The sequence below is a fragment of the Ochotona curzoniae genome, unplaced genomic scaffold (assembly GCF_017591425.1).
Source record: "Ochotona curzoniae isolate NIBS_2020 unplaced genomic scaffold, NIBS_Ocur_1.0 contig_883, whole genome shotgun sequence".
Taxonomy (NCBI): domain Eukaryota; kingdom Metazoa; phylum Chordata; class Mammalia; order Lagomorpha; family Ochotonidae; genus Ochotona; species Ochotona curzoniae.
The window spans coordinates 22907161-22921702 of record NW_024466599.1 but is presented as its reverse complement, the minus strand read 5'-3'; the positions used below and the strand labels follow the sequence as shown (position 1 = coordinate 22921702).

General features: G+C 43.9%; 1 protein-coding gene across 1 annotated transcript in view; it reads right to left on the bottom strand.

Moving 5' to 3' along the window:
• The window catches only part of TTC27 (tetratricopeptide repeat domain 27), a 128843-nt gene extending 115722 nt beyond the window's left edge, over positions 1–13121 (bottom strand). Inside the window, exons 1-4 of the mRNA XM_040993048.1 lie at positions 12874–13121; positions 11417–11594; positions 10885–11014; positions 2919–3059 (exon numbers count right to left, since the gene is read on the bottom strand). Of these exons, the coding sequence (XP_040848982.1) occupies positions 2919–3059; positions 10885–11014; positions 11417–11594; positions 12874–12973 (549 nt within the window). The 5' untranslated portion in view covers positions 12974–13121. The remainder of the gene's footprint in view (positions 1–2918; positions 3060–10884; positions 11015–11416; positions 11595–12873) is intronic.
• Positions 13122–14542: the final 1421 nt, after the last annotated feature.

Here is a 14542-nt window from a genome sequence, read left to right as displayed (position 1 = left end):
GGTATCTATAATCAATCCAGTTGTAACAACAAAAGACAGTAGGGATTATTGGAAGCTTGTGTGCACACTATGGTTTTTTTTTTTTTACACTATCTAAACTAAAACTAGTTTTATGCCTTTCAATCACTGAGAAAAAAAGATCAAAACCAATACCTCATGTCAAGTAAAAACTGCATGTAGTTTAAATCAAAATTTAAATAAAGCTTTCTTACAACACACGCATGTCCATTCATTTACGTTTTTAAAAAGGTTTTTACATTTTAAGAAGTAGAGACAATAGTTTCCATCTGCCAGGTCGTTTCCCCAATGCTTGCAGCAACCAGGGTTGGGGGGCGAGGCAAGCAAAGAGCAGGAACTCAATCCGGGTCTCCCACAAGGGTGGCATGAGTTCAGCAGCAGTGCCTTCACTATGCCTCCCAGCTTCTGTATTGGCACCAAGTCAGAATCAGGAGCCAGAGCCAGGTCTAGAACGCAGGCACTGACATGAGACACACGTCTGAATATATATTTTAAGTATGATGCAAAACACCCAACCCTCCTTTACACATCAACTTCACTGCCTTCCCAGCACAGTGCAGAAGTGCAGTTATAACAGAGCAAACAGCCCTCAGGAAGTCTCCAAAGGCTCTGTCTCCCTCTTGGGGGTCCAGTCACCTGCCACTGCACATTAGCTTGCTGTGGATGAGTCTTTCTCTTCACTGGTTTACACATGAATTAAATCATACCAGACACTGAACAAACGTACTATTGCACTCAATCCAAACAGCAAAAAAGTAAGACTGAGCCAAGAAACGGTAACAAAGAGCCACTGTATTCTAGGTGTTGCTTATCATGTTTATACAAAATTAATATGAAGGTTCTTTCTCAACATAAGCTTAAAATTCTGAGAATGAACACACATAATCCTATAAAAGAGGCTCAATATAATCTCATTTTATACTAGCTAAATTTCTGAGAGAAATCTTTTGCTTATTTTCATCAGATTTTGAAAATAAACATGCAGAAAAATAACCAGGAAGCATCAGCATTATACTTACAATCAGATACTAATTAATTAGTTCAAAAGTCACACGTGCTGCTATGTTTTGGATGCAGATTATTCTCTCCAAAACCCAGGCTGAAACTTGACTGCCATTTCTGTAGTGTTAACAAGTGAGGCCTCAGAGATGATTAGGTAGTAGGCCCAGTGGTTAAGATGCCAGAGTGTACCCATGGCCCACATTGGCTCAGCCTCTGCCTCGGTTCCAGATACCAGCTGCATAGCATAGCACCTGTGAGGCAATGGCAACACCTCAGGCAGTTGGGTTCCTACAATCCACGTGCTATATTCAGATGGCATGAGTACTCCAGGCTCCCAGCTTCAGCACTGGACCCATTCTGACCATTACAAGTATTTGTGGAGTGGACTAGTAGATGGTAACACCTCTCTAGCTGTCTGTCTCTCCCTGTTTCTGGCTCTCAAATATAATGTAAATATAATATAGTAAGTATAAATTAAAAGGGTTGTGGTGAGCTATTGGCTTAGCAGTGCCTGGATTCACATCCTAAACCCAGTTCCCGATCCAGCATTCTGCTCATGCAGACTCTGGGAGATAGCTCAAGTATTAAGTCCCTGGTAACTAAACAGCAAATCGACACTAATTTTACAGCTCCCAGCTTCCACTTGGCACTGGAGAAGTATGTCAGCAGAAAGGAGTGCTATCTCTCATTCTCTCTCTCGCTCTCTCCATCTCCCCGTATATAGATAATAATAAAATTGAAGGGTCTTGGGCCTGGCACAGTAGCCTAGCAGTTAAAGCCCCGACCTTACATACACGAGGATCCCATATGGGCACTGGTTCGTGTCCTGGAGACCCTGTTCCCCATCCAGCTCCCTGCTTGTGGCCTGCGAAAGCAGTCGAAGATGGACCAAAGCCTTGGGACCCTGCACCCATGTGGGAGACCTGGAAGAAATTCCTGGCTCCTGGCTTCAGATCAGCTCAGCTGACTGTTGCAGCCACTTGAGTACAGAGGATTTGACTTAATTGGCTAATCCTTCCCTTCAACAGCCAATATCCCACATGGGTCCTTGCTCTGCTTCCCATCCAGTTCCCTGCTTAGAGCCTGGGAAAGCAGTAGAAAACGGCCCACTGCCTTGGACTCTGTATCCACAAAGGAGACCCGGAAGAATCTCCTGGCTCTGACTTCAGAACAGCCCAACCTTGGCCGCTGAAGCGATCTGAGCATGAAACAATAGATGGAAGATCTTTCTGTCTTTCCTTCTCTCTATAAATATGCCTTTCCAATAAAAAATAAATATAAATAAGTAAACACAGCAATCAGATCATTAGGTTTTATTAATGTCTTCCTCATTACCAATGAACTGGTTACTACAAGAGCAGGCTGTGTAGAGAGAGGTTCTTCCTCATGTTCTGTCTCTTCTTCTTGCACTTTCCATTACAACATTACAGCACAAGGCCCTCACCAAACACAGGTGTCTGATCTTGGAGTTCCAATCTCCAATACTGGTAACTAAATAAACACCTTTCCTTTATAAATTATTCAGTCGTGTAGTGCATTTTAGTGCAGAGGGTTAAGTCGCTGGTTGTATGTCACCACACTGCAAACCTTGGTTTGAATCCTGGCTCTGCTTCCAATTCCAACTTGCTGCTAATGTGCATCCTGAGAGGCAGCAGGCGACGGTTCTAACACTTGAATCTCTACCATTCATTTGGAGAGCCAGAGTGCGTTACAGGCTCTGGTCTTACAATCCCACAGGTTAAGAAACAAATCAGCAGATGGACGATCTCCATCCTTGTCTCTTTCTCTGCCTTTCAAATAAATGCAAATAATAAAATAAATGACCCCATCTGATCTATTTTGTTCCAACGCAGAGAATGGACTATGTGACCAGAGTATGGATTCTCTGCTCCCCTTACCTGAATAGCTGTCAGTTTGTCTCTTAGGTGCACCAGGATGATCCGTGCTAACAGAAGCAGTACTGGCTTGGAAGTCAAGCTGTAGATTGACTCACCATCTAGAACAAGCAGGCTCAGAACAGCTGCATCCAGTCCTTTGGCCTAAAAAAAAAAAAGAAAACTGTAATCTAAAATGATGAAATCAACAAAGCAATGATGTCTGCATGTCCTGTAGTAATACAGAGATTTATGAGCTAATTTAACATTGAAACAAAGGCATTCATCTATTACATAGTAATTGGCACTGAACAGAACCATAACATTGCAAATGCCTTAAAAATCTAATCCAGCCTGCCCTCACAGGCTCAAATTTTAGAGGAATAAGGAAGTCAATAAAAAAAAAAAGTTTAAATAAAGGAAGAAGTAACTCAAGAAAACGTTGGCACTCAATGAACATCACAGCTTCATATATCTACCTGCAATAAAATAATCACTCTAACAAAAAATGTTATGTCGGGGATTTTATTAAACACCCACATTTCACTTGTTTGCTTTACAAGCTGGCAAGTGCCACCACAAAGCATGTCTCCAAAACTCCTGCTGAAGTCAAACAATCACGCTTCCCACAGATCCAATGCTGCGCAGGCCTCAACCTTGGACCAGCATGAACAGGCTAAGGCCTACCAAAAACATTCTAGAAAAACCCACAGACTTTCTAGAATGAACAAAGTACATGTGTTTCTAAAATGTCTACTGCAGAAACTTAACAACAGTCACAAAACAGACAATAAGCATACATAACTCTTAGAGAGAGGACTCTGACATCCCGGGCAAAGGACAGCATCTTTTCCTCACTTGTGTAAAAAAAAAAAACTAAAATGTCAGTGTTTTAAAACATAAGATTTAATTTATTTATTTGAAAGTCAAGGTTATAGAGAGAGAAAAGGAGAGAGAATCTTCCAACCCCTGATTCGTAACAGCCAAGGCTGAGTCACACTGCACCTTGGGATTCAGGAGCTTCACTGGGTATCCCACTCGGGTCCAGGGCCCAAGCAACTGAACTGTCTAGCACTGCTACCCCAGGCCCATTAGCAAGGAGCTGCTTGAGAAACAAAGCAACCGGGACTCAAACCAATGCCCCTGTGGAATGGAAGGCTAGCTTAGCTACTACACCACAGCAACGACGCCTCATCCCGCCACTGCTCCTTTCTCTGCTTATTAGCTTGCAGACATGAGCAAATTGTGTAGCTGGAGTCTCAGCTTCATCAATCGTAAAATGAAATAACCAAACCTGTATCTCATAAGGTTCCTCTAAGAATTAAACAGGGGTGGGTGTTTGGCACAGTGGTTAGCCTGCTACTTGGGATGCCCACCTCCATATCTAGGAGCCTAGTTCAAGTCTCAGCACTGGAGGAGTGAACCAGAGGGAGATTCTCTTCCCCAACATCTCTGTCTCTGAAATAATGATAATAAAAGCATTTTTTTAAAAAAAGATTTATTTATTTTTATTGGAAACTCAGACTTACAGAAAGAATGAAAGACAGCGAGAAAGATCATCCATGTGCTGATTCATTTCCCAAGTGGTCACAGTAAGTGGAGCTGAGTAGATCCAAAACTGGGAGCCAGGAGCCTCTTCTGGGTCTCCCACGTGGATACAGGCTCCCAAGGCCTTAGGCCTTCCCTGACTGCTTTCCCAGGCAATGGGAAGTGGAGCAGCTGGGACACAAACTGACCTCCACATGAGATCCTGATGCATGCAAGGCAAGGATTTCAACCACTAGACTACTGTGCCAGGTCCAATAAAAGCATTTTAAATGAATTAAACTGTATAATCTAAGTGACACTATAAAGCAGTTCAACAGTAATTAAATACTTTGAATATTGAATATTTTGAACATAATTTAAGAAATTTAATAAAGGCATAAAAGAAATAACTGTGGGTTCATTCTCCATTTTCATTTCATCTTCATTGACAAATACAGAAAAACAGACTGTAACTTTAGTTAACCATCACAGTGCTGCAAATAAAACTGTTCTCAACTCTACAGGTGGAAGGATTAAAAAAAACAATTAAGGAACTATTTTGAGTTAATTACAATTGCTTCCATTTTAGAAGAAACAGATCTACTACTAACTTTGCACATGTCAAACCAGTGTTGCTCCTAGCACCCCAGCCTGGCTTCACCACAGATCTGGCTGCCTCTTCCTGCCACTGGGCAAGGCCAAGGACCAGGCAAAGTTGACTTTTAGCCTTCTGACTGGCAAAACTACATCATGGCAGCATGAAAATTGAGATACAGACATTAGAGGAAGATTTATTTTCAAGAAGAACTTCATCACAAGTTCAGACTCTACTGAGGTATCTTGTATACACGATTTAATTAACTGATTTAACAATTCCAGAAAAACGGGCCTTTAGCATAACAGCTATGAAGCTCACAACGCTTGTCTCAATACCAGAGTTCATCTCCTGACTCCAGCTTCCTGCTGATACAGACAGGGCTGGGAAGCAGGGTGCCAACTCCAGTAGTGGGGTTTCCCACACTCAGGCGGGAGACCAAAACTGATCCCACAGCTCCCGAGTTCAAACCGTCCTGGTATACGGGGGTGAACCAGTGGACGGGAGTCAGTCCCTCTCTGTCTCTCTCTTTCTCTCTTTTCCAAATACATATATATATTTAAAAATTTATAAAGTGCTTAAGAGAAGAATTTGTCCAATGTGTCCAAACTGTATCTCCATCTTTGTGAAATCTTCTAACAGCTAAGCCAAACTAACGCAGCAGCAGAAGTCATAGCCTGACTTTAACACAAAGCATGCTGGGCTGGCACTGCGGCAGAGCAGGGCACCACACATGGCAGCTGCTTTGCGTCCTGGCTGCTCCAGCTCCAACCCAGCCCCAATCCAGCTCCCTGCTTTGGTGCCTAAGACAGCAGTGGAAGACAGCCCAAGTATTCAGTCCCTGCACCCAGTGAAACTCCTGGCCCCTGCCTTGGCCTGGCCCGTCCCTGGCCACTGCAGCATTTGGAAAGTGATCCATCCAGCAGATGGAATATCGCTCTCCCTCGCTATCACTCCTTCAAAGCCTTTTAAAAAAAAAACAACGATAATTTTTATTCCAATGCTTTTGGGAAATATGGCTATCAAATTTCAGATTATTATTGTCTAAACAAAATGCCTAACTAGAAATAGCAAACAAGTAACTTATAGCACAAGAAACTAAATTAAACAAGGAGATAACCCATTATATACTAGGTGGATATTGCTACCTCTGGTACTTAAAGTCAGAAGTCACCAAATCTCCTACTTTTGAACTCAGAGCTCTCTAGAGAAAGTATTAACAAATCAAGAAAATAATAAAGACATGAGTAAATGAATAAACAAACCAATCTGCTTTCCCACTGTTACTCATTCAGCATCATAAAATACTTAAATCTTTTTCTAACTCTTCTCACCCTGTGTTCTAACACTGACATTCCAACTTAGTTCTAAATGTGCTTCCAGAAAATTTGCAAAAGGTCTGTGTTAAAGATGATTATTTATATTCTCAATAAAAACAGACAAAGCAGAGGTTATAACTCCCTGAAGAACAATCCTCAGTGATGAGCGCATATGACATATAAAAATGCATATTTATCAGCATAATACTGGAAAAAGTTTGACATGTGGGAGCCCGAGACAAACTTAATATAGCAGCAGATTCCCACGAGCTTAGTCTGCACATGTGACAGATGACCCACTGCTAGGCCAACAGCCTCAGCACACTGGACAAGCTCCAGTCTCGAAAAACAGCTCAACAAATGCCAAGATCCTGTTAGAAATAGGGAGAAATTATTTTTGCTTTGATGACTATATTCTATCACCACAAAGCATGTTCACAAATATTTGTACATTACAAGAAGAAAAATAAATCAGCATGGGAAAATGCCAGCTAAAATACACTCATGTGCCACTCCCTAGCTTCGAAACTTTAACTTACTGTGTCTTTCAACTAAATGCTTCCATCCTCAGACTGCTAGGAAAGACTATACATTCTAGGGGTTGGTGCACTGGCTCAATTGGCTAACCTTCCACCTCCAAACACTAGCAGCTTATGGGTGCCGGTTCATGTCCCAGTTGCTCCAGTTCCCATGCTGCTCCCTGCTTGTGGCCTGGGAAAGCAGTAGAAGATGGCTTAAAGCCTTGGGACCCTGCACCTACATGGAGGTTTGGAAGAAGCTCCTGGCTCCTGGCTCCTGGCTTCAGATTGGCTCAGCTCCAGCCTTTGTAGTCATTTGGGGAGTGAACCAGTGGATGGAAGATCTTTCTGTCTTTCCTTTTCTCTGTAAATCTGTCTTTTCAATAAAAGCAAATAGGCCACACCCATCTACAGCCATACCACCCTGAACATGCCTTATCTCAATAAAAGCAAATAAATCTTAAAAAAAAAAAAAAAAAGACCATATATTCTAAAACTTTCAACAGCCTGGCATGAAACCCAAGAAAGTTGAACAACCCTACACAGAAACTCAACCCTTAGATTTCTGCAGATGTAATGTAGCATGATATGATATGAATGTTCATGTTCCCCTCTAATTCATATACGGAAATCCTCATCTCCAAGACAAGGGTTTAAGACTGATACCTTGGGCCCATTGTAGTAGCTTAGTGGGTAAACTCCTTGCCCTACATGCACCAGGATCCCAAAAGGGCACCGATTCATAACCCAGCAGCCCCACTTCCTATATTGCTCCCTGCTTGTGGATAGGAAAGTTGTCGAAAATAGCCCAAAGCCTTGGGACCCTGCACCCATATGGGAGACCTGGAAGAAGCTCCTGGCTCTTGGCTTCAGATCAGCTCAGCTCTGGCCATTGCAGGCATTTGGGGAGTGAATCAATGGGCGAAGGATCTTCCTCTCTGTCTCTCTTCCTCTATGTATATCTGACTTTCCAATAAAAATCATTTTAGAAGATCTTTTAAAATAAAAATATAACAATATAATAAAAAATAAAAATCTTAAAAAAAAAAAAAAAAAAGATTGATGCCTCAGGAGAGCCCTCAGAGAGCTAGCCAGGCTTCACAGCAGCTGAGAACGCAGACAAGGCAGCCCCATCTGCTGAGGTGGTCTCTCACAGGTGCTAAATCCACTGGCACCTGATTTACAGATTTCCCAGCTTCCAGTATCAGGAAAAACAAATTTCTGATGTTTTAAAGTCACCTAGTTTACAAGAATTTGCTGTTTTGCAAACAGATGGAGACAACAGATCTTCAGATTCTGCTGAGAAGGGTTTTTAAATCCCTTAAAAGAGTGATGGCCTCAATATTCAGGATGGCCAAGTGCAGCCAGGAACAGTAAAAACAGCTGCCCCTCTCAGCTCACTTCAGCAAATACTGGGATTTTTCAAAGTATGCAATGCTCTTAAAGTTCTGCCAATAATTTCCAGATATGTTCCTAATCGCACTATAAGTTACGGACAAAACTGGAAACAACCAATCAACAGCACAACAGATATATAAATTGGGATATGTATCTTCATACAACCAAAAAAACTATATAACACTAAAAATGAATAATAGTGTAGATTCAAAATTACATCACTGCACAAAGGAAGTCATAATGAATGTATATTGCAGGCTTCTTCACTAACATAAAGTCCAAAAATCAACACTTCACAATGTTTTCATGGATACCAACACAGTTGTGAAAAGCATCAAGAAAAGCAATGGAATGATAAGCAAAGAATTTGTGAGACTGACTCCTGAGACAGCAGGGCTAAGGATGCTTCAGAAAGCCCACAGAGGGCATCTCCTCCGGCAGCATTTCCCAGCCCTGCAGAACCACACCAGTGGAAGGCGGTATTCAGCACAGAGCACAACAGGCCAACAGAGAAGGCTGCTAAACAGAGAAGAGCTGTAGGCACTCAAGAGCCCCAGCCCTTGACAGTTGCAGAAACAGGAATCAATAACCAACAACTATGTGAACAGATATATTTTATGCCGCCAGTAATGCTCTACCTCTCAAACTAAGGAATAAACACAACTTATTACTTCGCACGTCTCATATGTTCTCTTGCGTATCTGAGGCAGTTCCAATGTCTTACTTACAGTTTCCTATGGTCTGATCTGAAACCCATCCGGTCTGATAGTTTGTTCTAATCCACGAAGCTCACTAGGATCACTTTTTCCCCAAAAGCCGCACGCTCTTCTCTCCTCTTGATTTCTATTTGTGCAAGTTCACCAGACGCATTTCCCCCTCTTCTCTACCAATCCACTTTCTACTTACTTACCACTAATTTCAGCACAAGGTACATGCTCAACTAAAAGGTCTTGTCTGCCAAAACCTAGTTTCCAAAAACCTCTTAGTTAATAATAGCTCTTACAGTCTCAACTTTTCACATAATCACTTGGAAGTGTTACTTGAGTTTACAAGTGCTTCTACACTTCCATAGGAAAAAGAACACTGGATTTGGAACCAGACAACATAGATTCTAGTCCCTCAACTACGAAACCTTTGGCAAGTATCTTCCTCCATTCTGAGTTTCAGGTCTTCTCATCCACAGAAAACCTCAAATCTGCAAGGACCAAGTTGACACTGAGCATGAATTAGGTGCAATTCAAACCGCCTATCAGTGCTCAGTAAATCCTTATGACTCCACGTGATGGAATTTTAATCAGTGTGACAGAGCTCCAGAAGTCAGAAACTTTCACATAAGAGAGGAAACGACACACTCCATGTAAGTAATGGACATTCCATCCCTCCATAACTCACTCTGGATGAAAACCTTAATGAAGTGTGGTTTTTAAACTGCCTTCATTTTGACTTTAAAAACCATCTCCTAGGGTCAGCAGCATGAATCTCACCTATTTTACTGCTTCATGTAAATCGTAATTCACCAAGCTCTTGAGTACAAAGCCAACTATTGTGCTTTTCCAATTACATGGCTTTTGTAGATTTCTCTTTCTACCCCACAGATTATTAAAACATTATCTCTAAAAACTCCATTCCACCTGTCTTGGCTACTTCTAATTCGAGAAACCAGGTAACAGCAAATGCTGCCTAAGCTTTACATGTTAGGAAGCCCCTTTTATGGGCCGAGTGACTGATGGCTATGCTCACGATGACCAAGACAGATACAGCCAAGTTATCATATTCCTTTTATTAACATTGCTCTACACATATGTGCCTAAAACTGTCCAACAGACTCAAACGATAAGCTTTACTGACGAGCTATTAATGCAGGTCAACAATGTTCTTTTCATACACAGTTAATTACTCCACCACCATGGAGCATCTCTGGTCCAGATTTTAAGAAAGGGCTTGTAGTATCCAGGAGACCTTCCTAGGAACCATTCTGGAACAGGGCACCAAAACATACCTTTTCCGGAAAAGAGATTCATGTAAATAGGCAATACATATAACTGGGAGAATGGTACAACTGTCTGTGTTTTAATATAAAGAACAGCTATGGGTTCAGCGGCGTGGCCTAGCGGCTGAAGTCCTCGCCTTGAACACGCCAGGATATCATATGGGCACCGGTTCTAATCCCGGCAGCCCCACATCCCATCCAGATCCCTGCTTGTGGCTTGCGAAAGCAGTCAAGGACGGCCCAAAGCCTTGGAACCCTGCACCCGTGTGGGAGACCTGGAAGAAGTTCCTGGCTCCTGGCTTTGGATCGGCATAGCATCAGCTGTTGCGCTCACTTGGGGAGTGAATCATTGGACAGAAGAGCTTTCTCATTGTCTCTTCTCCTCTTGGTATATCTGACTTTGTAATAAAAGTAAATAAATCTTTATTAAAAAAAAAAGAGCAGCTAACAGAATTCCATTAAATGAGGAATATCAAAAGTAGTTGAGATGGACAATGAAACTTCTGTAAATAACTGAAAATCTGAATAAGAAGTCTCATTAAGGTACAAACCACAAAGCCACGATTCTTTCCTTCCTGCTGTCAACTCCAGCTTATGAAGACCCAGTCATTATTAACCAACACCACTACGACAGTAGGCATACCTCGCTGAATTGCTCAAACAAAACAGACGGCAAAAAATCCTGAGGATGCAAATCAACAGGAGGTCCGGTCCAGTTACTCTGAACAAAAAGCTGCAAACTGCTCACACCAAGTAGGAATGTCAGCTGCTGCCTGCACATAAAAAATGGTTGAAGAAACAGACATGAAGCAGTCTTACCAAAGCACATGATCTCATAACAACTTTATCACGGAAAAACTGACAACCAGCTTTAACAGAGACTATCCTAGTGTTACTAAAAAGATTTCTGAAATGTAAATCATCTAGGTATATAATGTTCAATATTGTAACTATAAACCACAAACAGCTCATTTAAATTTAAACGAACTATAATTAGATAAAAAGTAAATGTCAAGAGGCTCCTGGCTCCGAGTCTGGGATCAGTTCAGCTCTGGCTATTATGGACATTTGGGTAGTGAACCAGCAGAAGGAAGATCTCTCTTTCTCTCTCTCTCTATAATTCTAACTTTCAAAAAAATAAAGCTTTTTTCTTAATTCTTCATATAAAATTCTACCTTTCTGTTTTGTCCAAATCTGTTGAGTTGTCAAGGAATGACACGATCTTCTTCTCCAGGAAGCTGTCAATCTTTTCTTCAGCCATTGTGGTTGAATTAAAAATATTCTGAGTCACTGTATTTAAAAGCACAGCCTTGCACATCCCATCTAGCAGCAGTTGTACGAAAGACCCACTCTCTGGAATAGAAACAAAGAGGACAGTAATGCAAAAGAATAAATCTTTTTTCATATTCCTAAGTATAATACTGTTAGGTCAAACTACCATTTGAGCATGCAAAAAGCTGCACACACAACACTTGTTGCACATTCATCAGAAAGCACTGAGCAAATATCACCTGTACTGACTCTAAGCCACAAGGTGGAAGCTGAACTCAGAGTAACTTGGTTGGTAGCTTGTCACACCCTTCTGGGCATTTTGCACAGTCGTTAGGATGCCTGCTGGCACCCCAGGATTTCCCCTCTGAGGGTCTGGAAGGAGTTTCCTGTTCTTCAGCCCAGCTTCCTGCTACCACAGACCCCGGGAGGCAAGCGATGATGGCTCAAGCACTAGGTCAGGCCATTAACCCGCAAGATGCAGAGTGGACACCTGGAAGAGTGGCCACTGAGGGCGCTCTGGGAGAAAAATAAAAGGGACATTCTCTTTTGCTCTCCTCTCCCTCTTGCTTCCCTCTTTAACAAATTCTTGGGGATTGAGGGAGGGCAGGAAATTCCTGAAGATGTCACTGCCATCAGAAAAGCTTGCTCGGCTGGAGCTCAGGAGCTTTCACTCCCACCGCTCCTACCCCTTCTCTGTCCCTCACAGCGTCCCTCCCAAGCTCTGTGCACACGGGCCCCCATCGACTCTACCACCCCTGTGACTTCTTCCACTGAACCTTCTCCTCTCTGTCACTCTTACCCTGTCACCGCAGGTCAGCTCACCACTGTGAAATTTCTCCTGACCAGGGCATTCGGATCCATAGACTCAACTTCCTCTTGCCCGACACATGTACGTATGCGCGCACCCACACACACATACACACCGTCCTGACGTATTGTCCATTATTTCTCCCCTACGGCCAACCAAATTCCCCACCCAGACGCCCCTCTCCGGCTAATAAGCACAAGTGCCTGTGAGCTGTTCGCCTCTCTGCTACATGTTAACTGTTGACAGAAGCACACCCTGGCTGTCTCTGTTCGCCCTCCCAGCAGGCACCTCAAAGAACACCCAGCAAGCTGCGTGCGTAGAAGTTTCCATCCGCCAAACTAAATTATATGTGCTGCTTATCTTCCCTGAGTGGACACAGGGGCTAAAAGGACTGGCTGTACTCAAGCCGCTGACACAGCTGCCGTTGCCACCGAACCTGGGGAGTGAGCACGGCGGGGTGAGGCCTCCTGGGAACCAGGGCACCACGCCCACCTGTTAGGAGGAGGGTAGAAACAGGGGTGCGCACCCAGCTCCCACGCAGCAGCCTCTCACCTGAACCGGAGAAGCCCTCCTGCGTCCACTGCTGCCGCTCAGCCTCCGTGGAGAAGCCCCTGAGGACGGCCAGCTCCGGGGTCCACGCCACCCCGGACATCGCCAACGCAGATGCCCGCGAGACTCACGCAGCAGTCAACAAAGCAAGGTGAAAGCAGGAAGCTCCAAAGACGCCCAGTGGTGATTTCAGTTACGAAAAGACATCCACCGCCCTACAACCCCGTGTGCAGAAAGCAGCTCAAGGAGGCAGCCATGACAGCAGCGCGGAGCACCCTGGGAAAAACTAGCGCGTTCTCCAGACCAACCAGAGCCTGGATACCGAGCATGCGCGGGGGAGAATGGGCGTAAGTATGGGCGGTTCCGACTCTGGCCCCGCCTCCAAAGGGGCTGTCCCGGAAGCTGTGAAGGAAGCTGGACGCGCTTGGAAAGGGTTCCGCACACCAGAGGCTCCTGTTAGAACCAGGGTTGGAAAGGGAGCTGTTGTCACAACAGGTAGGGTAGAAGGGCTAGCCCGTGATTCATAGGACCATGTGTTCACCGTGGAATGTAAACAGCCGGACTCTTTCGTCCAACATGCACGTGGCCCAGACAGCCCACAGATCCGCACTGGTCCTAGCCGTCAGAAACCAATGAAAGGAGGACCTGGGACTCCGGGCGTGCACCTCTCCAGCACGGAATAGATGCTTACTGGCTGAACCAAAGTGCAAGGAAAGCAGCCGGGCTCAGCCATGGCTGCTGCAGCCACTTGGGGAATGCATGGAAGATCACTCTGTATCTCCTTCTCTTTGTAAATTTTAAAACACACACACCCGCACATCCTAGACACCAAGCAGCTATGACCCCATCAGAGCACCTGGGAAGGTGTGTGATAGTGCAAGTCCAGACGCTGCTGCCACCGTGCAGCATTCCCAGCTCCTGGATTTGCTCCCTGCCCAGCCCTGGCTGCTCAGGGCATTTGGAGAGTGTCACATTATATAAGAACTCTTTTAATTACTTACTAAGTTTAAACATAAATCCTGGGCCCAGTGCGGCAGCCTAGCATCTAAAGTCCTTGCCTTACACGTGCCGGGATCCCTTATGTGTGCGTTTTTTTAAAGTATTGTTTTATTTTGATGACCTTTACATAGTAGGTTATAGCGCAAAGGGTCAAAGGACAGAGGAGAATAGATAAGGCCACTGTTTTCACATTCTCTTTTTTTTTTTTTTTTGCTAAGTCAGATATACAGAAAGAAGAGACAGAGAGGAGGATCTCCCATCCAATGATTCACTCCCCAAGTGACAGCAACGGCAGGTGCTGTGCTAATCTGAAGCCAGGAGCCAGGAACTTTCTCCAGGTTAGAACCAGCTACCATATGGCAAACACTTTAGCTGCTAGGCGACCATGCCAGGCCCGGGCACCAGTTCTAATCCCAGCAGCCCTGCTTCCCATCCAGCTCTCTGATTGTGCCTGGGAAAGCAGTCGAGGACGGTCCAAAGCCTTGGGACCCTGCACCCATATGGGAGACCAGGAAGCAGCTCTGGGTGTCTGGCTGTGGATGGGCGCAGCTCTGGCTGTTGTGGTTGCTTGGGGAGTGAATCAATGGACAGAAGATCTTCCTCGCTATATGTTTTTAATTAAAAGATAAATCTTTTAAAAAAAAAAAAAAGAAGAAAGAAAAACATGCTCTGG